At 44.0% G+C, this 25,110-nt stretch overlaps 1 protein-coding gene across 1 annotated transcript in view; it reads right to left on the reverse strand.

Annotated features, from left to right (window-relative positions):
- The window catches only part of NSD2 (nuclear receptor binding SET domain protein 2), a 2,565,963-nt gene that overhangs the window by 131,270 nt on the left and 2,409,583 nt on the right, over positions 1 to 25,110 (reverse strand). Inside the window, exons 20-21 of the mRNA XM_044062294.1 lie at positions 19,398 to 19,514; positions 2,178 to 2,319 (exon numbers count right to left, since the gene is read on the reverse strand). Of these exons, the coding sequence (XP_043918229.1) occupies positions 2,178 to 2,319; positions 19,398 to 19,514 (259 nt within the window). The remainder of the gene's footprint in view (positions 1 to 2,177; positions 2,320 to 19,397; positions 19,515 to 25,110) is intronic.

Below are 25,110 nucleotides of genomic sequence, written 5' to 3' on the forward strand. Positions count from 1 at the left end.
TCTCCAGTAAACTCCATCTCTCTCTAGCCTATTCTCTGTACCTCTAATTGCAGTCACCCCATGGGCAAAAACTCCCATCTCCATCCCCATGTTGTCTTAGCTTTTAGAAAACTTTCGACTACTTTATGACTATAATATTCTGAATGGTTGTTCTCCTTCAGGATCTGTATCCACAATCTCAGTCTCTCCTCGTTTCTTGAGCATCCCCCTGCTTCATCAAGATATTTATGATCAAACAAGCTCACTATAACTGGCAGGAAATTTTCTTCTCTATTGTATTACAAGAGTTCTGACAGTCAACAGAAATATAAAATAGTTTGAAGAACATCCCAAGATGGTATAACTGTTTAACACAAAAAGCTTAAAGAGAAATAATTTGATTTCTGAAAATTTTTACATCAAGGTGATTGGGTATTCAAGAAATTACAAAGTTTTCATAGCCAACAAAATTAAGCAAGAAACAAAAAACTTAAAGCATGAGTAATACTACCACTAACAATTTAAGTTTCTAGATTATGCGAGTCAAATCATTTATAAAAGTACAGAAATTAAATCAGTTATCTGATTTATAAACATTATGGAATGCAAAGGGAATACACATACTGGAATTTCATCTTTCAGAATGGACATTACAAGTTATTTCTGAAATCAATAGAAAATACTTTGTATGTACAATTTTGGAAAATTTACACCTCTGTGGTCACAGAACTTTTTTTTTTTAACCACTGACAGAATTGATAAAGTCACTAACACCACCCAATTAATTGAATGTTGATGTAAACTTGAATTACAAGCAAACGTGTCTGAATATGCTTTATGTTAAAATATAAGTGGGGATATGTAAAACATTTTGCAAAAGTCTTATAGAATGACATTTTGATTTGTAAACAGTGATTATTAAAATGAAACATACTATTACATTCGCATTACATCAAATACTTAAATATCTTGAGCTAAGCCACTACCCCCACACTTTCCTTCACTAGTTCCTATCGACAACACTCAAATACTTGAGACAGATGCATTGACAGTGAGAAAGACAGAAAGAAAGATGAATTGTGTGCGTGTGTGTGCGACATCCTCTCTCTACAATACACTTTAGCTGCAGCACACCTTGGAGTCTTGGATGATCTAATAACCTGACACACGGAATCAATTAACAGTCCACTGGAAATTTGCAAACATAACTAGATGAACAGTTACTACCATGAGAGCCAATACTTTCTGCTTTAAGACTGCTGTGGTATGGCCTATGCTGTAATCATCATACTGCAGACTGTATGCAAATTATCCTGTTTTAGGGAAGTTGGGTTAACGTCTGCACTTTGTCCAAGTGACAGCTTATAAGTATCTGACTGCAACAGCTTCAACTGGGACTTTGCAGTGTGTTCAGATATTCTTAAGGACAGAAAAAGCCAAAGTAACCAATCACATGCACAAGACAAGGGCTCATTTGTGATGGGAACCAGGAGAGAGTCAAACATAATGGAACAATCAGATCTCAAGCAGTCTCAGCTTTTGGCTGCTCACTCCCACCCTCTGCTGCCTGGTCTGGATCTTCAGTGCCAGTGTTGATAGTTGAACACAGGCTTGTCTGAAAATTTAATCTTTCACGCTTTCCCTGTGTACAAAAAGGAGATACTGGCTATGGAAAGATCAAAGAAAAACTGATTCTACAACATCCACTGTAAAGAGTTGTAGTTATTGTACTGAAATTTTTAAGATAAGCTTTAACAACAACAGCTGGCAATAATGGCAATTTAAGCTTAGCACTATTTCTGTAACATATGCTAATATGCCAAAATAACAACAACAACAATGGAAAGCGCTTGCTTCCTGATACAGGATTTACAATTACTACTGTGAGATAGAGAAACAAACAAAAAGTACAATGTCAATAAGGCATCACTATGTAATAATTCACAGTAAGACCTGCAAACTTCAAAAAACAAATGCACTTGCAAATATACAAGCTACTCCCAGGGGAAAATGAAGGTTAAGGCAAGGATGGGGCAACTGCAGAAGTTGAGAATAATGTCACTGTCAATTGGCCAAAGATGGGGAGTGTAGTGGGGAAAGAAAATGACAGACCACAGTAACAATCATGCACTACAATTCATGTTTCTGTACTCATTAATTAAAATAGCAGATCAGACAATTACTGTCTCTAAAGTTACCTGCTGGGATATCACAAACCGCAAAGAGACCAACACGTGTGTCCCCATTGACTGTCCATTTTTGAGTCTCAGAGTTGGGCTGGCAGCTGTGGTTCATGAAACGCGAGTAATTTCCTTTAGGACCAGCATCAATTATACGATCCTAAAACAGACACAAGAAAATACAGTGAACTTAACTTTCTACCATTTGATGCATATTGCAATGTTACTAAGCACAGAAAATGATCTGAAGAAAGAACTTTTTTCAGCACGATAAATGAAAACAGGATCTCATGACCTTTCCAGATCAACAAAATATTATACTCATCAGAAAGCCCAGATTACAGCTTAACTACAAACAGTTCAAGAAAATACAGTTGTGTACACTTGCCACAAAAGTAGATGTTAAGAGTATATTCGCTGTTGCAGTCCTGACTGTTGGGATTTCTTGCCGTGAAAGTCCTTGGCCAGCCCGACTACCAGAGAAAACTCTTTTTGCCTCCCAGGCTGGCAAACACCCCCACCGTCATCAGTATGCTGAGGTATACAGGGAGCCAGTCTGTCATCACTTCAATATTTTCCTGACCCCTTCTTGGAGGAGCCCAAGGTGGGCCACAGGTGAACCAAAGTAGGGGGACCTAAACCAGGGTATTCTGGGGAAGTATCCTCATGGCTATTTGAACTGAATTTGTAGCCTATGTAGTAGGCTGAGGGGGTAGCAGGGAGAAAAAGAAGACTGCAACAGTGAATACACACTAACATCTACATTGATGGTAAGTGTAACTGTACTATGTTATTTGTACTAGACTGTTGCAGTCCTGACTGTTGGGATGACTCCCAAAGCTTAACAGAGAGTGGAAGGAGATCATGGAGAGGAGAGGATCCCTTGCAGGACTGCAGATATAAATCCTGCTCTGGACTTAGAAAAGGCTGACAGGTGGTAGAGCCTTGTGAAGGTATGCACAGAAGACCAGGCTGGCTGCCTCCAAAATGCCTTTAGTGGGGACCGCCTTAAGGAAAGCTGCAGAAGTAGCTGTGGCCTAGTAGAGTGTGACCTAATCAATTCATAGGGCCTTCTGCCATGATGTCTAACAGAAAGAAATGCAGTGGGATATCAACTTGGAAACAGTCGTTTAGAAGCTGGCTTTCCTTCAGAGCTAGGGGTGAAGGTTATAAACAGCTGGTATAATTTTGTCCTGTCTAGGTAGGAGGGTAGCATTCTGTGCACATCCAGAGAGTGAAGTATTCTTTCCCCTCTGTTCTGAGGGTTGGGGAAGAAGGTAGGTAGATGAATGGCCTGATTTAGAGACACAATCGAGATCACCTTAGGCATGACGGAAGGATTAGCTCTGAGGGAAACCCTGTCTTCATGGAAGATAATGAAAGGTTCCACTGTCATAAGGACTACAACTCTAATATTCTCCTGGCTGAAGTGATAGCCAGTAGCTGGGCAGTTTTCCAAACAAGAAACTTTACTGAAGCATTAGCTGCAGGCTCAAAAGGAGGCAAAGTCAATTTTTCCAGAACATAGCTAAAGTCCCATGGAGGGGTGGGTTTCCTCCTGGAAGGTCTAATGTGAATGACACCCCTAAGAAATTGCTTCAGCAGGGGGTGTGAAAAAAATTGGAGGAATAATAGGGATGTGAGCAGAGATGGTAGATGCAGCTATCTTAACAGATGAATAAGACGGGGCTTTATTCACCAGACTAGCCATGTGCTCCACAATGGTTGCAAAGTTAGCCAGATTTGGTTCAAGGTGGTACTTCTGGCACCAAATTGAAAATCTTTTCCATTTGGCTGAATAGTTCTAGTGCTAGGCCTTCTAGACTCTCTCAGAATGTTTTGAACTTGCTGACTTAAGTTGATGTTGGGGTAGGGTGCTGTGGAAATATCCAGGCTGAAAGACAGCGTCTGAAGTTTAGGATGCACAATCTTCCCCTTGTCTGGGTGGAGGTGGTGGTGGGGTCTACCCATCTGTAGTAACAGCGAAGGTTTCTGATTGGTGAGCTCAAGGAGAAGAGGACACCACTGCTGTCTGGGCCAGTCTGGTGCCATCAGTATAACCATTGGACCCTCTTCCTTTATCTTTAGATGTACGCAAGGCAGAAGGGGTATGGGGAGGGGGGAGGCATAAATGAGGAGGTGATTCTATGGGAAGGAGAAGGTATATGTTCTCCATACAGATGTCTGCCTTGTCCTGGAACAGAATTTCTTTAGGTGTGCACTGTCTTCGCTTGCAAAAATATCCATCTGTGGGACACCGCATTTCCGACTTATGTTGAGAAATACTTCCCTGATGCAAATGCCATCCATTGGGGTCTGTCAAGTTTCTGCTGAGGTGGTCTGCTAGAGTATTTTGTTCTGCTGGCAGATATCATGCCATGAGGTGTAGCCCTACAGTATGCAATCTCCCAGACTTGCATGCTAGATAGCACAGTGGGTAGGAATGCATGCCTCCCTGCCTATGTACCACATGACTGTGGTAATGTCTCTTTGCACTAACATAACTCTGGTGTCCATTTTTCTTTGAAGGCTAGTAATCCTTTTTGCACTGCCATAACTTCTTTCCAATTTCTGTGTTTCCTCTTGTGCAGAGTATAGTACAGTTGTGTACCTACCATAAATGTAGATGTTCGAGTGTATTCACGGTTACAGTCATTACACTTGAGTTATCCTGCTGGCAGGCTACCCACAGTCGGCCGGAATTTCAAAGTCCTGGTCCGGTGTCTGTTGCTGTTGCCTCTTCCCTGACGTCAGTATGTCAGGGGTATATAAGATGCAGCCGACGCCATTTTCTTCAGTTTTTCTTGCCCCAGATGTCAGGTGCCCAGAAGAAGGTAGGCAATACATACTGCTTATAAAAACATGCAGTAAAATAAAAACAATACCTTCACCTACAAGCAAATACACCACATAGGTTGTATAGGGTTGTATAGGATAGAGAAATATAGATAAGTCCCAGCAAAGAAAGGGGGATGGAGGGTGGGTAACCTGGACTGCAACAGTGAATACACTCTAACATCTACATTTATGGTAGGTATACAACCGTACTATGTTCATCGTGTTTCACTTTTGCCGTCATTACACTTGGGTTGAATCCCAAAGCAGAGGTAGGGCGGCTGGGTCTAAATAGGATTAGGAGTGGCTATGAGGCCCTGCAGAACTGCAGTGGCAAAGCCTGCTCTGGATTTAGAGTAAAGGAGCAAGTGATAATGCTTGTTAAAAGTGTGCACTGAACTCCAAGGTGCAGCCTCCAAAATTTCCTTGGTTGGTACTCCTCTGAGAAAGGCTGAAGTGGCTGCTGCCCTAGTAGAATGTGGCCTAATATTCTTAGGCACTGACTTGCCATGCTGTGCATAGCAGAAACAAATAAAGTTTCCTATCCATTTTGAAATAGTCTGCTTTGAGATAGCCTTTCCTTGTGATCCTGCAGCATATGCTACCAGCAGTTGCTCGGTTTTTCTGAAAGCTTTTTTGTCCAAGTAGAAGCGTAGCTGCCTGTGTATGTCCAAAGAGTGCTGAAGTCTCTCCTGTTTATTCTGGGGATTTGGGTAAAATGTTGGCAAACGAATGGTTTGGTTAAGAGCCACACTGGATACTACCCCTTTGGCATAAATGTTGGGTTTGTCCTTAGAGAAACCCTGTCCAGATGAAAAATGATAAAAGGTTCCACTGCCATTAATGCCTGTAACTCTGAGATTCTTCTTGCTGAAGTTATTGCTAGGAGCAGAGCAGTTTTCCATGATAAGAATTTTATATCAGCTGTATTGGCTGGCTCAAGAGGCAGTGTGAGCTTTTCTAAGACAAAGTTGAGGTCCCATGTAAGTATCGGTGCTCTCCTTGGGGGTCTTATGTTTTTTGCCATACTGAGGTAGTCTTAGCAGTGGATGAGAGAAACTAGGAGGTTCCGTACTGTAATGAGCTGAAACGGCAGAGGCATGGATCTTAATTGATGAGAAGGATAGGCCTTTGTCCAGCATCTCAGTTAGGTATTGTAAAATCTGAGGAATATTTGTAACAAGTGGTTCAAGTCCTTGTGCCTGGTTCCAAGCACAGAATCTCTTCCATTTTTCTGCATATGATTTCCTGGTGCTGGGCCTCCTGGCTTCCAAAATGACATCCATAACAGCTTTACAGAGAGGTGTGTTCTGAGTGGCTATATTATCTGCCATGCAGCCAGATTTAAGGTTCTGAGTTGGCTGTGCATGATCGGATTGTTTTACTGAGTCAGAAGATGAGGAATTTGAGGTAAATTCCAGGCTGGGCCTTGAGACAAGCTCTTGAGAATTGGGTACCAGTGCTGGCGTGGCCAGTCTGGGGCAATCAGAGTCATTTTTGGCTTCTCTTGTCTGACTTTTAGGAGCAACTTGGGAAGGAAAGGCAGTAGTGGAAAGCATAAACTGTTAGGGTGTTCCAGCTGAATAACAGAGCATCCACTTTCCATGCTTGTGAGTGATGAGTCCTTGTGCAGAATCTCTGTAGTTGGCAGTTGTGAGGGGAGGCAAAAAGATCTATGTCTGGGCATCCCCATTCCCTTATGTTGAAGACCTGTGGATTTAGTTTCCACTCATGAGGGTCCATGAGGTTTCTGCTTAGTTCGTCTGCCAGAGTATTTTTCTTTCCTGGCAGGAATTGTGCCTGCAGATGTACTTGATAGGTCAGTGCTGTGTTCCACAAAGTCATGGCCTGCCTGCAGAGGGGTTAGGAATGTGTGCCCCCTTGCTTGTTTATGTACCACATAACTGTAGTATTGTCCGTCTTTAGTAGTAGTTGTCCTGGATGTAGTAGATCCTTGAAGGCTGTCAGGGCATTCTGTACAGCTAGCATCTCTTTTTGATTGATGTGAAGATGCATTTGGCCCGCGGGCCACGTGCCCTGAATACATTTTCCTGCCATGTGTGCTCCCCAGGCATAATCCGATGCATCTGTTGTTAGTGTCTGCCTGACTGTGGGTAAAGTGAAAGGCTGTCCCTTGTTGTGGTGACAGGTCAGTGCCCACCATCGAAACTCCTGTTGCAGGCAGGGAATAAGAGTTATTATTGTTTCCAGGCTGTGGCAATGTTGAGTCCAAACACTTTTTAGATACCACTGTAGCTTCCTCATATGCAGTCTTGCATATGGAATTAGCAGGATGCAGGATGCCATGAAGCCCAAAGCCTGCAGAATTTTTCTTGCAGGTAGCTGGGTCTTTGTTGCCATCATTTGAAAGTAACGAGTCAGTTGCCTTTGCTTGTCTGGCGTGAGATGAGCCATCTGGGCAGTTGTGTTTAAGCTTGCACCCAGGAATATTATCTCTTGAGAGGGCACTAGTTTTGATTTCTTTTTGTTTACTGTGTACTCTAGGCAAATTAGTAATCTTCTTACAAACACCAGATGCTTTAGTTGAATGTCCTTGCTCTCTGCTTGAATAAGGCAGTCGTCCAAGTAGGGATATATTTGAATTTCTTTTTGTCTGCAAAATGCAATTACTGGTGCCAGGCATTTTGTGAAGACCCTGGGTGCAGTAGAGAAGCCAAAGGGCAGTGCAGAAAATTGGTAATACATTGAGCCAGCTATAAATCTGAGGTATCTTCTGCAAGATTGTCTGATTGGGACATGCAGGTATGCCTCTTTGAGGTCCAAAGTAACTAGCCAAGCCTTCTTGCCCAGCATGGGTAGAAGTTGCTGCAGTGTCAACATTTTGAATTTTGGAACATCCAGGAAAGTGTTTAGAATTGACAGGTCCAGTATTGGTCTCCAGGCTTTGTCTTTTCTGGGTACCAAGAAAAGTCTTGAGTAAAATCATTGCCACTGTTCTTGCTGTGGTACTTTTTAAATAGCTCTCATGTCCATGAGAGCAGAAATTTGTTTTTGTGCCTCTGCCCATTGATTTTGTGGCAGGTCTGGCATACCTTCTGACCTTGGTAGGGTGTGAAAGTGGAACCTGTAACCCTGAGAAACAATATTCAGTACCCATTTGTCCTGGGTGATCATGTGCCAATTTTGTGAGAAAAGTGCTAGTTTTCCCCCTAAGGGTGCTGTCAAAAGGTAAGTGCTTGGCATTTGTAGAGGGAAGTCATTGGGACTGTTTCCTATAAGGTTGTGATTTATCTTCTCTGCCTTTGGGGGCTGAAGCACCCCATTGTTTAGGTCTGTATGGGCCTTGGGGCTGAGATCCGCCTCTTGGGCATCTGTATCTGCCTCTTTGTGGCCTGACACTGGAAAGGACCAATTTTTAGAAGGCCAGTTCCTGCTAAATCTAGGTGGCTGAACCTGTAAGAAATCCTTTACTGTCTGCATTGATTTTGCTTTATCCTCCATTTTCTTTAACACTTCTTCTGCCTTAACACCAAACAAAGTATCATGCTGTAATGGAGCATCCAATAATTTTGCTTTAACATGATCAGGTAAACTTTGTTCTTTTAACCAAGCATGCCTTCGAATGACAGAACCTGTAACTGCGGCTCTGCAAGAAGCCTCTAATGAATCAAAACCACATTGCAGAGTACGTTTTCCCACTTGTTCAGCTGCATGCAATAAATCCTGCATTTCCTTATTGTCAGGACATTCTGAGCTTGTAAGCATTTTCCGTTTTAGCAAAAACATTAGGTATTGTTGATATTTAAGCATGTGAAACTGGCAGTTTAAAGCCCTTACAGCTAAAGTAGCAGAAGTGTAAACTTTTTCCCCATCTATCCAGTGCTCTAGAATCCCTATCAGAGGGAACAGGTTTTTTTGCAGTGGAAGCCTTGATCCTGTTAGGACCCTGAGAAATAGTTTCTGGGTCAGCAGCAGGGTTTTTATAAAGAAATTTATGAGAGTCTGGGACCCTGTAGTACCTATCTGGCTTGACTGGTGCAGGGGGTAAAAAAAATCAGGAGACAAACTGGATTCAGAAAAAACATCAACAATATCTAGTACAGGGGGGATAGCAAGGGGTCTGTGCTGAGGTAGTAAAAGAAAGGGGTCTGTGCTGAGGTAGTAAAAGAAAGTCTCGGAGCCTTTTCTTGGATTCTCAATAATCCTGGCTCTCCCAGTGGAAATGCTCCCTCATGGTGTGCAAGGTTTCCCCAAAAGAGTAATCCTCAGGAGGAGAGGCTGAAGGGATAGATTCTTCAGCATCAGAGTCCTCATAGGGAGGAAGAGAATATCCCTGTTCTGAAGAGGAATCAGAGGAAATAGAAACCTGGTCAGAGGAGTCAGTCAGTGTCTTGCCTAGGCCTTTTATCAGGAGGGGGATGGGAACCCCTGATCAAAGTAATTAGGTCCTCGGTCATCTTAGTTTCTTTGGCATGGATGACTGTCCAGGAGAATGCTGTACTTGTTTCTTTGTCTTTAGTGGTGTTGTAGACTTTGCCTTTGCTGAAGTAGACTTGATGGTAAGCTGTGTAGGTCTGAAAACACCCTCAGAAGCCGATGCCTGCTCAGCGGCTCCGGACCCATCTGAGGGAATAGTTTCCATAGGCCCAACACCTTGAGTTTCCAGAGGCCTAGTTGTCTCCACGTGGGAGTCGGAGGCAGCCTGTGGCTCTGAGTTAGCGGGTGTCAGGGGCTGCGAAAGCACCTCACTGAGAACCGGCGACTGGCCTAGAAGAGGCTTCGTCGTCCGTTTTGGACCTCGGATGCCTGTCCTTTTCTTTGTCTTTGCGTTTTTTATGAATTCTGGTCGTCGGTTGTTTCAACGGCATTATGTAGTTAAACCTTCGGCCAAAATAATGTAAAGCAAAATCAAACAGACACTTAATAGTGCGTTGGTTGAATCTAGCACAAAACCGACAACTAGCAACATCGTGGTCAGGGCCTAGGCAAGGAATACAGTAAGAGTGAAAATCCTTATGAGGTATTTGCTTCCCACAAGAAATACAATTGTTAACTTTTACTGACATCAGTCTGGAGCAAGAAAAAGTTTCCCAAACAGGGTACTTAGCTTAATTGAAGACTTCGGTTCTGAAATTCAATTTTGAAAATCTCAGGGGTCGGCCGACCGGCACTTGAACTGCTTTTGCTTCGGGCACCGCGTGGCAAGAAAGACTGAAGAAAATGGCGTCGGCTGCATCTTTTATATCCCTGGCGCACTAAAGTACAGTTTTGTACCTACCATAAATGTAGATGTCCGATAGGCATGCATCTGCAGTCCTTACAAATGGGTTGTCCTGTCGTCAGGCAGCCCTTCGGTCGGCCGGATTCCAAAGTCTGGGTCTGGCCTCGGCTGATGTCGCACTTCACCCGACGTCATAGCTGCAGTTATTCGGGTATAAAGGTATCAGCCGATGCCATCTTCCTCAGTGTTTCTTGCCCCAGATGCCAGGTGCCCTCTAGGAAGGCAAATTTGGATAACTGCAAAAGTTTCCAAATAAGAGAGAGCAAAATAAAAATAAACATGTATATACATATATACAAACAAATACACCATAATAGATTCCCCCAGCTAGCTAAAAAAGGGGTAAATACCCTAGGAGTACCTCAGAGGGGAAGGAGGGAGGGTAATCCCGACTGCAGATGCATGCCTATCGGACATCTACATTTATGGTAGGTACAAAACTGTACTATGTCCTTCAATGATGCATCTGCAGTCCTTACAAATGGGTAGAATACCATAGCCAAACTGGGGGAGGAGGAGTAATAAGATTATGGTGTAGTTAAGATCCCTTGCAAAACAGCAGTGGCAAAACCTGCTCGGGATCTGGAGTATAAGGGTAAATTATAATGCTTGGCAAATGTATGCACGGAGCTCCAAGTAGCAGCCTCTAAAATGTCTTTGGTAGCCACTCCTCGTAAGAAGGCTGTGGTAGTGGCTGTAGCCCTTGTAGAGTGAGGTCTGATGTCTTCTGGAGTTTTCTTTCCATGGTAAGAGTAACAAAATCTAATGCAATGTCCTATCCACTTAGAGATTGTCTGTTTCGAAATTGCTTTTCCTTCCATTCCTGTTGCATATGCTACCAGTAGCTGGTCAGTTTTTCTATTATTCTTGGTCCTGTCCAGGTAGTAGCGTAATTGTCTATGTACATCCAAGGTATGCAACAGTCTTTCTCCCCTGTTCTGTGGGTTGGGGAAGAATGTAGGCAGGTGGATAGCTTGGTTCAAAGATACCCTGGAGACCACCTTTGGCATAAAAGTAGGATTAGTTCTCATGGACACACTATCTTGATGGAAAATCAGGAAGGGCTGTACTGCCATTAATGCCTGTAGTTCAGAAACCCTTCGTGCTGAAGTGATTGCAAGCAGGAAAGCAGTTTTCCATGATAAGTACTGTAATTCTGCTGTTGCTGCTGGCTTGAAAGGAGGTAGTGTCAACCTTTCTAGCACAAAGTTCAAGTCCCATGCTGGCAATGGTGGCTTTCTTGGTGGTTTTACATTTTTAATTCCTCTCAGAAACTGCCTGAGCAGAGGATGTGAGAAGACTGGAGGATCCAAGTTGTATTCTGCTGAAATAGCTGATGCATGAATCTTAATGGAAGAATAGGACAGGCCATTGTGGAAGAGCTCTGCCAAGTATTCCAGGATGTTAGCTATGTTTACCAGTGACACATGTTCTCCTTTTGCAGTACTCCAAATGAGATATCTTTTCCATTTTGCTGAATAATTTTTTCTTGTTGAGGGTCTGCGAGCCTCCAAGATAATGTCTTTAACCCTTTGAGATAATTCTGGGTTATTTGTTCTTAAGCAATGTTCCAGGCAGCCAGCTGCAGTGTTTTCAGGTTTGGATGCAGGGTTTTGAAGTTGTTCTGTGTTAGCAGCAAGGGAACTAGGGGCAGAGGCCATATTTGTTCCCGAGACATACTCCTCAGTAATGGGTACCAATGTTGCCTTGGCCAGTCTGGAGCTATCAGGATGATCCTTGGACGGTCTTCTTTGATCTTCAGTAGCACCTTGTGCATCAAAGGAAGAGGTGGGAATGCATATGCTGTCAGGTTTTTCCAACTGAAAGATAGGGAGTCCACTTTCCAAGCAAGTGGGTGGTACGTCCTCGTGCAGAATTTCTTCAGTTGTTGATTGTGTGGGGATGCAAATAAGTCTATTTCTGGTAGTCCCCATTTTCCTGTAATGGTTTTGAAGATGTCCGGATGCAGCATCCATTCGTGGGCATCCGTGGTAGTTCTGCTTAGGATGTCTGCTAGAATATTTTCTTTTCCTGGCACAAAAATTGCTTGTAAGTGAATGTTGAAGTTCAGGGCCACGTTCCATAGGTCCATTGCCATCCGGCATAGAGGGTATGAATGTGTGCCTCCCTGCTTGTTGATGTACCACATGACTGTGGTGCTGTCCGTCCTTATCAACAGTTGACCCTGTTGAAGGAATGGTCTGAATGTCTGGATTGCCAGTTTTACTGCCAGCATTTCCTTTTGATTTATGTGTAGGTGCAGCTGGTCTTGAGTCCATAAGCCTTGTATGCACTTGTCCAGCATGTGCGCCCCCCCAACCGAGGTCTGAGGCGTCCGTTGTGATGGTCTGGCTTGGTTGAGTGCTGTGGAAGGGCAGCCCTTTGTTTGATTGACAGGCCTGAGCCCACCATTGGAATTCTTGCTTCAGGCATGGAATTATTGGAATTTGGGTTTCTAGGCTGTGCTTGTGCTGAGACAATAAATTCCTCAGGTACCACTGTAGTTTTCTCATGTGTAGTCTGGCATGTGGAATCAATATTATGCAGGATGCCATGTAACCCAGGGCTTGCAGGACTTTTCTTGCTGTTAGCTGGTTCTGCTTTGTTAATGCCATGAAGTAGAGAGGGAGTTGCTCCTGTTTTTCTACTGTTAGGAATGCCATCTGCTTTGATGTGTCCAGCTCTGCACCCAAAAAGGTTATCCTTTGGGATGGTATCAGCCTTGACTTTTTTATACTGACTGTGTATCCCAGGGCTTGTAGTAGATGAATGACCTTTTCCAAGTCTTTTGTTAATTTGTTTTTGTTGTCCGCTTGTAACAGGCAGTCGTCCAGGTAAGGGTAAATTTGAATTCCCTGAAGCCTGCAATGAGCAATTACTGATGCCAGGCATTTCGTGAATACTCTGGGCGCAGTAGATAAGCCAAAGGGCAATGCTGAGAATTGATAATGCTCTGATCCTGCAAGAAATCTGAGGTATCTTCTGCAATTTGGTCGTATGGGGACGTGCAGGTATGCCTCCTTGAGATCTAGAGTTACCAGCCAAGACTCCTTGCCCAGCATGGGAAGAAGTTGCTGTAGGGTCAGCATTTTGAATTTTGGTACAATGAGGTATGCGTTTAAAGCGGACAGGTCGAGAATAGGTCTCCATTGGTTTTCTTTTCTTGGTACCAGGAAGAGTCTGGAGTAAAATCCTTGTCCTTGTTCCATAGATGGTACCCTTTCTACAGCTCTCATCCTTAGTAAGTGAGTTAATTGTTCTAGAGCTTCTGTCTTCTGATTTGGAGGTAGGTTTGGCATTCCTCTCTTCCTTGGTAGAGTATGGAAGTGAAACCTGTAACCTTGGTCTGTTGTCTGTAAAATCCATTTGTCTCCTGTGATGTAATGCCAGTTTACTGAAAATAAGGCTAGCTTCCCGCCTAAGGGTGCTTCTAGTTGTTCCCTGGTAGGTGCCAGAGCCAAGTCACTGTGATTGTCCTGTGGAAGTGGTGGTGGCTGGATCTGTGGCTGTACCTCGCTGGTTGTTAGCCTGCCACTGACGTCCCCTGTAGGCACCTCTGGATTGACCCCTGCCTCTTGAGCCTATTCCTGCCTCTCTGAGCTCTGGAGGTGTCTGGAAAGGACCAATTCTTGGAAGGCCAGTTCCTGCTAAACCTTGGAGGCTGGACCTGCAAGAAATCCTTGACTGTCTGGACAGATTTCGCTTTCTCTTCCACCTTCTTGAGCACCTGTTGTGCAGGAGAGCCAAACAAATTGAGCTTATCCATGGGAGCATCTAGGAGCTTTGATTTGACATGGTCTGGTAAGGACTGCTCTTTTAACCATGCATGTCTTCTGATCACTGTACCAGTCATGGCTGATCTAAAGGAAGCCTCCAGTGCATCATAGCTGCATTTTAAAGAATGATTACTGACCTGCTGAATGTTATGTACCATTTCCTGAACAGATTTTTTGTCTAATGGTTCATCCGAGGACAGATTTTTAGTTAACTGGTCTAACATAAATTCCTGATACTGAATCATGTGGAATTGACAGTTCAAGGCTCTAGCTGAAAGAGTAGCAGAAGTGTAAACTTTTTTACCCCATCTCTCTAAGGCCCTAGATTCCCTTTCAGAGGGAGGGGTTTTTGCAGAGGTAGCTGCTACAGCCCTGGGGCCCCGGGGGAAAGTTTCGGGGTCTGCAAGAGGAGCCCTATACAAATGATAATGTGTGTCCGAACCCTGTAGTACCTATCGTGCTTAGCAGGGCCGGAGGAAGAGAATCAGGAGCAGTACAAGCATCATTAAATGCATCATCCACAACAGTAAGTACTGGAGGAATGGCTAAAGGCCTATGCTGTGGCAAATGCAGAAAGGTTCTAAGCCTTTTCCTAGAGTCTGTAAAATCCTGGCCCTGCCATTGAAATTGTTCCCTCATAGCATGCAAGGTTTCCCCAAAGGAAAATTCCTCAGGCGGAGAGGCAGAAGGAATGGACTCTTCTGCATCAGAGTCCTCATAAGGAGAAAAAGGGCCCACTGGAGGGTTTGAATTATCTGATTCATCAGAGGAGTCATCTGTAGAAAGTGGCTCAGGGGGCTCTGCTCTAGGCCTCTTCTCTGGAGGTGGGTGAGAGGCCCTGGCTGGGTGAGGTTGGGATCCCCGGATCAAAGAAATGAGATCCTCTGCAAGACTAAGCATTTGTGAACTAGAGCTAGGCCTGTGAGAGGGGGTCTTAGCAGGCACAGTTTTGGTAGATTTTGCTGCTTTAGCCCTGGCAAAGGCCTTAATCGACATGGATGCAGGTGGCCTAGCAGCTCCACGTGCAGGGGTAGAAATATCCAAAGGGATAGTATCAGATAAATCCTGTGAACCTGCAAGAGCGGGTGGGATTTCAGAAGCAGATTCCACCATGCAGGATGAGGCCTCGGTAGGAGGAACGCTTTCGGCCGAAGGAAGAACCGCGGACTCGGTTTCAGCCGAAACAGAGACACTCGCGAGTGTCGGTCCTTTTCCTTGTGCTTTTTAGATATTTGCGTAGTCGGAGTATCCGACGGCATAATGTAAGCAAAATTGGAGCCGAAAAACTCCTCAGCAAATTCCGACCGACGTCTAAGCGTCCGCCGGTTGAAAGAAGCACAGGCTAGACAAGCTGCTACGTCGTGGTCTGGGCCTAGACAAGGTAAGCAGTAAGAGTGGAAATCTTTATGAGGTATTTGTTTCCCACAAGTTAAACAGTTATTCACTTTTTCTGACATCGGCTGAGGCAAGAAAGAGTCCCCAACGGGGTACTTAGCTTTTTTGAAGTCTTCGGTAGTAGTAATCTCTGGTTCTGACCGACCGGCACTGGCGAACAGCTTCTGCTTCGGGCGCCACGCGGCAAGAAAGACTGAGGAAGATGGCGTCGGCTGATACCTTTATACCTGAATAACTGCAGCTATGACGTCGGGTGAAGTGCGACATCAGCCGAGGCCAGACCCAGACTTTGGAATCCGGCCGACCGAAGGGCTGCCTGACGACAGGACAACCCATTTGTAAGGACTGCAGATGCATCCTTGAAGGACATCGTCAGGGAAGAGGCGACAGCAACCGACGCCGGACCAGGACTTTGGAATTCAGGCCGACTGTGGGTAGCCTGCCAGTAGGATAACCCAAGTGTAATGACTGCAACAGTGAAACACGATGAACATCCCATATTCCTTGGGTTTGGAAGTGTAGATCATCGCCCCCCCCAGGCTATCTCTGATGCATCCATGGTGAGGGTTTGGCCCAGGGGAGGGGGGGCTAAATCTGAAGGGTAGGCCCTGATTTTGGGTGCAAGCCTATACCCACCATGTGAACTTTTGTCTGAAGCAATGTATCAGGTGAATTTTGGTGTCCGGGGACTGACAGGATACAGGATGCCATGTATCCCAGTGCCTTGAGGAATTCCCTGGCCATAATGCATTGCTTTCCCTGGATTTTTTCAAAGTAGGTTGTCAAGAAGGTGACTTTCGGGGGAGGAAGACCTTCTGAAGAGAACAGTCCAGGACTGCCCCTAAGAAAACTGCTTGGTTGGGAGTGTAATGGATTTCTTGAGGTTTAGTGTGAACCCTAGGGAAGTCAGGCATTCCTGAGTCAATTTCAGGTCCTTCTGGATCTTTGGCAGATTTGTGGTTTGTATCAGGCAATTGTCCAGGTAGGGGTAAATCTTAACCCCTTTGGTCTTGCAGAAGGCAATGGCAGGAGCCAAGCACTTTGTGAAAACCCTCGGAGTGATAGAGGATCCAAAGGGCAGGGCTGAAAACTGATGGTGACTGGAGCTTGCTCTGAAGCGAAGAAAGCTTCTGTGTGACTTCTGAATGGGAATGTGCAAATAGGCGTCCTTTAGGTCTACTGATGAAGGCCTGAGGATAAGAATTTCTGAAGGGTCAACATTTTGAATTTTGGCACCCTGAAAAACTTATTTAAGTTTGACATGTCCAGTATTTGACGCCAAAAGCCTCCTTTCTGGGGACTAGAAAAAGCCTAGAGTAAAATCCTTGCCCTTTTTGCTGTTCTAGTACTGGCTCCACAGTTCCCTAGGAGCACAGTATTTGAATTTGACAGTTTGAGATTTCTGATTTTGATGTACATCTGGGTAAGTTGAGTATTGTAAAGGCTCTTTAAAAGTGTGTTTGTAACCATTTGAAATAATTTCTGGATCCCACTGATCTGTAGTGATGTGGGTTCAGTTTTGATGGAAAAGTGGCAGCCTTCCTTAGTTTTGGGGTGGGAATGGGATGGTAGAGCAGTCTCATAATTGTTCTCTGGCAGGGGCTTGTGGTCTAGAACTCCCTTGCTTGTGGGATTCTGAGGTCCACTGCCTTGATCTTTGCTGTTGAGGTCTTTTCTTGGGTGGGGGGGGGGGGGTTCTGTACCTCTGAGGCTTCCTCTGTTTACTCCTAGGTTGGGTGGGAAAGGACTAAGTTCCTGTTGAACCTGGGAGGTTGCACTTGAAGAAAGTCCTTGACTGTTTGCATAAACTTAGCCTTCTCCTCCATATTTTTGAAGACTTTTGCTTTAGAGCCAAAAAGGCAGTCCTCATCAAGGGGTGCATCCAAGAGGCTAGCCTTTACATGATCAGGGAATGACTGCTCCCCAAGCCAAGCACGTCTTCAGATAACTGAGCCAGTGGCAGCTGCCCTGCAGGAGGCCTCCATGGCATCATACCCACAGTGCAGGGAACTGTATACCTACCTGAAAACTGGCATGGCACAGATCTAAACGTTCTCTGGAAAAATTTTAATCCTCTAAGGTTGACATATTGTGCTTAAGTTGGTCAAGAATGGTTTGCTGGTATTTGATTATATGGAATTGACAGTGGAGGGCCCTCAGAGTGGCAGAAGTATATACTTTCTTTCCAAACCTAACAAGGGCCCTACTCTCTGCCTGTAGGCAAAGGATTCCTGGAGGAACTGGCTCTAGCCCTCTTTAGGCCCTGGGGTGACCACTTCTGGGTCAGCAGAGGGTTTTCTTTTAACAGATATTTGATAGAGTCGCGTACCTTGTAGAACCCGTTTTTTTTTTTTTTTTTTTTTTTAATAGAAGCGGGGGGAAGGAGTCAGGATTCAAGGAGGCATCCTGGAAAAAAATGGCCTAACTGTATTCTTGTGCCTCACACCGAAAGTGTCTGATAGCATGGAGTCTCTCTCCAAAACGGAGATCTTCGAGTGGGGAAGAATGAATATTTTCCTCTGAATCAGATTCCTCATAGGATGTGTAAGACGGACATGCCTCTGAGCTGGATTCCACCAAATCAGTCTTCTGATTATAATGGGCTTGGAAAAAATTCAGGAGGGACATCTCTTTATTTTTCCTGGGATAATGTCTCCTTTTGTTTGTGCAGCTCTCACAATGTTAATTAAATCTTCAGCCAGTTTAATAAAAATCCTGCTGGGGTCCCTGAAACTAGAAGCCCATAGGCCTGGGTGAAGGCCCTAACACATTGCCTTTCTTTGGGGTGGCTTTGGCCTTAGGACTAGGTGCGTCTGAGGGCTTAGTGCCATACTCTCTGGGTTGTAGGTACACTGGCGTAGGCTTAGGCCTTATATCGACCACTCTCCAGACAACAATGGAACTTCAAATGAAGAACAAGCGATGCAACCCAATATCAGGAACCACAATAACACCAGGCACAAGAACACTGATGATAGTTTACCCTAGGTTTCGTCTTTAATGAACGGTTCAATAAAGACGAAACCTATGTAAACTATCGTTAGTGTTCTTGTGCCTGGTGTTATTGTGGTTCCTGATATTGGGTTGCATCGCTTGTTCTCCATTTGAAGTTCCATTGTAGGCTTAGGCCTTGTTGTGTCGCCAGTTAGTAAACACTCGTTGGAAGCTGCAGCTTGCTGAGCAGTCTCGGACCCAACGGAAGAGCTGAAGGTATGTGCAGTAGAAGTCAAACAGACTGATGGCAAGTCAGGCTCTAAATGGGTCTCAGAGGCCAGGGTCGCTATATTAAAGGTTGAAGATGCCTCACCTTCCTCAACAATCACAAGTCTAGTAAGAGAGTCGGAGGGCGAATAATTGTTGTCCGAAGACCTTAGTTGTGATTATTTTCATTTTTGCACATAGGAAATTCAAGATCAGAATGACTGACGGAGGCCATCGGATGAGATTGTACAGATTCTTGCCTCAGAAACCAAGCTAAGAATTTGGCCCTATGCCTAATAGTTCTAGAGTTAAAACCTAGCACAGAAATGGCAATTTGGGACGCTGCGGTCTGGGCTTAAACAAGTGACACAGAGTACAAAGCCTCTGTGTGGGATTTGTTTACCACAGCAGACACAATTATTTACTTTATCTGACATGAGTTAAAGAAAAAAGAAAGGAGTTTTCCAATGGGGTACTTATCTGTCTGACAATTTTTCTCTGGTGCTGGTCAACCAATGCACTTGCACCGCGCTTCGGGCTCTGGAAGCAAGAAAAGACTGAAGTGATGATACAGGCTGGCTCCCTTTATACCGGAGTGTATTGATGGTGGGGATGTCTCTGTCAGCCTGGGAGGCAAGAATCATTTTCTTTAGTAATTAGGCAGGCTGAGGCTTTCACGGCAAGAAATTCCAAAATTCAGGACTGCATCAGTGAAACGTAAAGAATATCTGTAACTTGCTTCTACCAGCATCAGTTTATAATGCAGACGTAAAAGAAAAGCATTATCACCTTATCTATTGTAAGCATGTAGAAATTGCAGATGTTATTTTCTTGAGCATATTTAATTCTTGCTCGACACTCCTCTTCATCGATGAGTTCTCCAACATATTCATTCACAAATTCTCCCTGTTCAGTAAAATGGTAATGCATCAGTAAATTTCACATATGAAAATGAAGATAGTCAGTTAAGAACACACGAGTGGTACAAAACAATGCATAAGGTGCTTTGCCTCAAGAAATAAAATCGAGAACTTAAGTTTTCTATACATGTTCTTTCTTACTGCCTTTTACAAAGCAAAACAAGTTAGCAGAAAATTAAATCAACTGAGTTTAAGGACTGACTGCTTAGAATAATTACAAAACTGTGACAAAAAGAATACAGTACTTAACAGACTCACAGTTAAGACAACAAACTTAGGAACTTAGCTCACTGAAAGCCTTCACTGCATCAGTGTACCTTACTTAAACTCCCCTCAAAACATATAGGTTCAGACAAGTACCACACAATTAATCTGCAGGCCATTTTAAGCACAGTAAAAATATATATATATTCAAAATTTCACTCAACTCTCAAGAAGGGCAAGACTAGATAAATCGGGAGAAAATTTGAAGCTGCCATTCCAATTATCCAGGTGTACCTTGAAAAGAGGCACTAGTGCTACACTGCTTGACATGTAATGGAAGCTTGTTACAGAGGTGAGGGATATGTTTGGATATGAAACTATCATGTCAACAGGTCTTATCTGCTGATGAAGGTTTAGTTCCTTTAACAGAGTACTTGATTAATTCTACAAATATAAGATCAAATAGGGTTGGATCTCTCATGGTGCAAAAGTCTAGACACAGATTTCCAAAGAGGAGTCTAAGAATCAGAGAAAGGGCTGCCAGTCTCTTCTGATTACCAAAAAGATCAGTGGCCTCAAAAAATCTTTGCTATTAATCACCAAGGTATCTTAGGTTGCGTGAGGTGTTTAGATAAATAGATGCCACACGGTGGGTTATATTCAATAACATATCTGATCAGATACAAATAAAGAGGAATTAAGACTTTTGAATCTAGTGAAATGTCCTTGGAAATTAGATGGGTCAGATAAAAGGCTGTCCGAACTACTGTGGAGACATGATGAATAAATAAAGAATGATCCAGATTCCTTACAATGTCTGATTGGAGGAGTGCATCTCCTACATGGTAAGCTGATCCTTCAGAAGGATTACAGAATTTATGCAAGTCTTCAACTGAAGATGGTTTGCTTTTGAGAAAGCTCTAAACAGTTATTTACAGTGAAGGTATCACCAGTTTTTAAAGGAAAGGGTCACTAAATTCACCCCAAGGGATCACTTCAACAGCCTTGCTTGATAGGTGCACAGGGAACTAACATCCAGCAGCAAGATTCCTGGGAATATTCCTGGGCTAGGCTTATACAGGCCCCACGGCCGTTAGCCTAGTACACACCTATGAATCTAAATTATGTTCTGATTTAACAAGACATGACAACACAAATGGAGCTGTGCAACAGCCAACCATATTTGTGAGGACTAGATCCAGGATACTGGGGCCCCTAGTAGGATGGTTAACTGCTTATAAAGAACTTGCATTTACAATGTCATGGAAGAGCTGGGCATGCCAACCATGGGCAATGTAGGTCAGCCAGTTTATTGTTTAAGTCCCTCAGCAGACAGGTCTTGGCTTTTGTGGAAATTTCAGCTAATGTGTTAAGCCAGCCATCATGCTCAGAAGAAGACATTAAGCAGGGCATTCCATGGGTAGCTATGAAGTGGTAATTAGTCTTGTTTAGGGTAATTTGGACTTCTAGAAGTTCACATGTGGTATCCCCCAAGAAATCTGTTACGAGTTGATATCCTTAACCACAGATACCCTCCACAATTGCCAGTGGGTCTGAATAAGTGATAGGCATTATACTCAGTAATGTGCTTTCATTGCACTGAAACCATGTGTCTGTAAATAAACATATGCAAATTTGTTCAAGTTACAGGAAAGCCTCAAGTTCAGGCATTTTTTTGTTAAAGATCACGTTTATAAGTGACAAATTGAAGTTTTATTTTTACATAAAGTGTTAGGATGCACGTGAACACTAATCTAAAAATAAAAGTCCATTTCTATCTAGTTTTTAAGATATTTAACTTTTAAAGATGTTAACGAGCATGGAAGTGCCCGCTCTTCATGCCGTATGTACGGCATTAATATTAATATGCTGACAAGTGGCATGTATGTCACTACGGTTGCCAGGTCTATTAAAATAGATTAGCAAGATTAAATGTCGGTGCAAAAAAATATTTAGCAGACAAGCTGTTCATGGGTAGGTAACTAGGCTATTGGCCCTTGGGCCTAAGCCTAGCGAAAAATGTACCCTGGCTTTTGCCACCCAAGAAAATTATTTTCCTGTGCCCCTGTCGAGCAGAGCCACAGAAGCGATCCCCAGGGTGAATTTCCTATCTCCCATCCAATTATCAAGATTTTTCTTGAAGAGTGCTAATGAGGAGCTCTGTTTGACATAGATAGGTAGTCTGTTCCAGAGTATGGGAAGTTTCTGGGACAGGAATCTATCCCTCCAGCATGTTCTGTTTATTGTGGTGACAAGGTTTAGGTCCCTAGAGTGTGTAGCTCGGAGGGATTGGGATTTCTTTAAGTGGAGCATGTCCAACAGCTCTGGGTTTGACATAGCTTTGTATGTTAGGCAGAGATCGCCTCTGAGTAGGCGATATGCGACTGAGTAAAGCTGGAGTTTTTTGAGATGGTCTGCGTAGGGCATCTGTTTGAGGCCATTAATCCTCTTTGTGAGGTATTTCTGTGGCCTTTCCAGTTGTTGTAGATGTCTTGTGAGGTACATACCAAAAGGGGCACTGTACTCTATAATGGGTCTAATGAGTGATGAGTAGAGGGGAACAATGACCCCTCTTTCTGGATGAGAAACCTTCTGTGATAAGGTGAGCCACATAGAAGGATTTCCTTACCACTGTGGCGATGTGATTATCAAAGGAGAGATTGCTGTCCATCTGTATCTAAATGTCTCATCACATTTTCGGCATTAAGTAGACTACCAGCTATGTGGTAGTTCATGGGTACAGAGTTTTTACCAAAGGGGATGATAATACACTTTTTGGCATTGAGCTTCAGGCCATGGCTTACACCAGGCATCTGTCTCAGTGAGGCCCTTTTGTAGTATGTCCACATCGTTAGGAGTTTCGATTATGGCTCCTAGTTTGCAGTCATCTGCAAACTTTGTTAACAAAAGACCTTCTGTGTTAGCCTGTACTTCAGAGAAGTAGATATCAAACAGGAGAGGACCCAGGACTGAACCCTGTGGTACTCCAGTTGTCACTGGTCTGAAGTCAGACTTGGACTCTGCTACTTTCACAGTGTGGGTTCTGTCCATGAGCCAGTTGGCAACCCATCTTGTGATATAGGGGATTTATACCTAGTTTAGTGAGCTTATCTATAACTCCAGAGTGGGGGATGGTGTCGAAAGCCTTGGCGAGATCTAGATAAGCTGTGTTTACCACCTTACCCTCATCTATGGCTTTGGTGACTGCTTCAAAGAAGTCAAGCAGGTTTAGGAGACATGATCTGCCTTTTACAAATCCGAAGTGGGTAGGGTCCAGAGTTTGGAGATTACCAATGTCTTTGTTTATGAGTTCCATGATGATACGTTCCATGGCCTTGCAGACCAGGCTCATCAGGCTAATGGGATGGTAGTTCCTGGGGTCCGTCGTGGCTCCCCCTTTGTGGAGTGGGATAACTGTCGCGGTGCGCCATTCAGTGGGCACAAAACCTGATGTGAGGCATCACTGAACATGGTACTTAGGTAGGGTGCCAGTTCATTCTGCAGTTCGTGTAGAACGCAGCCTGGGATATTGTCAGGTCCCATGGATGCTGTGTTCTTGGCTTTGGAGAGTGTTTTTTTTACCTGATCAGCCATGATTACAGGAACTTTGCATTCTTCCGATTTAGAGATGCACCCTCTAGGGGGTGAGAGGGGGGTAAAGTTAGCACTGAACCCATCTGCCAGGATGTTGGCAATATCAGTTGGTTCTGTATATTTAGTGCCATTGTGCTGTAACTCAGAGCAGCTCTGAGTGTTGCTATTGAGATTCTTGACATAGCTATAGAATGCTCTGTGGCTGTCTTTAGAGTCAGTGGCAATTTTGTTTTCGTAACTAGCTTTAGAGGATTTTATGAGGGATCTCAGCTTCTTACTGAGGTTGACCAGGGAGCTCCTCTAGTCATGGGATTTTACTCTTTTTTGCAAAATTTCTTTCTTCTGTTGTAGAGTTTGTTTATGGCAGAGGACCACCAGATTGGCTTCCTTTTTTGGGGGGATAGCATCTTGGTTCTATTAGGGATAGCATGATCCATGCACTTGTGTAGGTGCTTATAAAGTGCATTTGTGTAGGATTCAGCATTCGTACCTCTATTGTCCTTCTGCATGGGTGTCATGAAGTTTGCCACTTCTGTCTTAAGAAGTGTGAAGTTGGCTTTGGAGAAGTTTTTTATGGTGGTTTCCCTAATTGGGGGTGGGGGCAGGATGTGGACGTCTAGGGTGATTAGTTTGTGGTCGGATCTGACCAATGAGGAAATTACCTCTGGTGTGGAACACCGGTTGCCCATGTTCATAATGACCAGTCTAGGATATTGCTGCCCATGGTGGGGGTGTGAATAAGTTGATCCAAGGCGTTGGAATTTATGAATTCCAGAAAACGTTGAGCAAAAGAGTTGGTACACGAGTAGTTTTCCCAGTTAATGGTGGGGTAGTTGAAATAGCCCATTATTAGGGTGTTAGGTTGTACCCCAATACTTTCCAGTGCATCAAGAAATGAGGAGTGGGAATCCTGGGGCATGGTGGGGGGTCTGTAGCAAGCTACAATTTGGACTGCGGTCTTGCCCAGAGTTAGTTGCACTTGGATAATCTCGAATGTATTATGCTGTGCAATTAGCCTGGAGGTGTGGATATCCTTAATGAATATGGGCACGCCTCCACCTTTAGTGCTTCGTTCCGGGTTAGGTGGCCAAAAGGTGTGGTATGAATTATAGCATGGTAATGCAGGGGTGTTCTCTGGAGCTTTGAACCAGGTCTCTGTCACTGTACAGATGTTGATGTTCTCCATTTTAAGGAGTGCCTCAAGTGAGTGCATTTTGAGGTTTAGACTTCTAGCATCGAGTAGCATTACCCTCAGATTTTGCTTGCTTGTATCTGTTACGGTGGTGAATTTGTCATTTGAACCTTGCCTAAAAAAGGCACTATAGGGGTGGCAAGAGCCTTAGCCAGTATCCGGAATCCTAAGGGTGACAGGTGCAAGCCATCTCTGGCAAAGCATCGTGGTCTGTTGATCATGTCGTCCCAGGCAGACAAATACTGAATCCCCTTAGAATGACACCAGAAGCTTAGCCAATTGTTGAAATCAATCATTTTGTTCTTGTACTGTGGCATCATTCTGGGTGATGGCAGGATGCTACTCAGGGCTAGGGTCATACCTGCTTGGGCTACAAGATCGGAGAGCTCCTCCACGTCTCTTTTCATGTAGTCCAGGGAGGTACGTCTCAGGTCATTCACACCAACATGGACAATGACAGTGTCATATTTGTACTTGTTGTGGAGTGACCCGAGTGCATGCGTTATGTGGCGGATCCTGGCACCTGACAGGCAGCGGACAGTAACTTTCTTCTTGTTTAGCCTGGTGAGTGGAACATCAGTGTGCCTGACTA

The sequence above is a fragment of the Protopterus annectens genome, chromosome 2.part1, assembly GCF_019279795.1.
Source record: "Protopterus annectens isolate FY-2018-M chromosome 2.part1, PAN1.0, whole genome shotgun sequence".
In the NCBI taxonomy this organism is placed as follows: Eukaryota; Metazoa; Chordata; order Ceratodontiformes; family Protopteridae; genus Protopterus; species Protopterus annectens.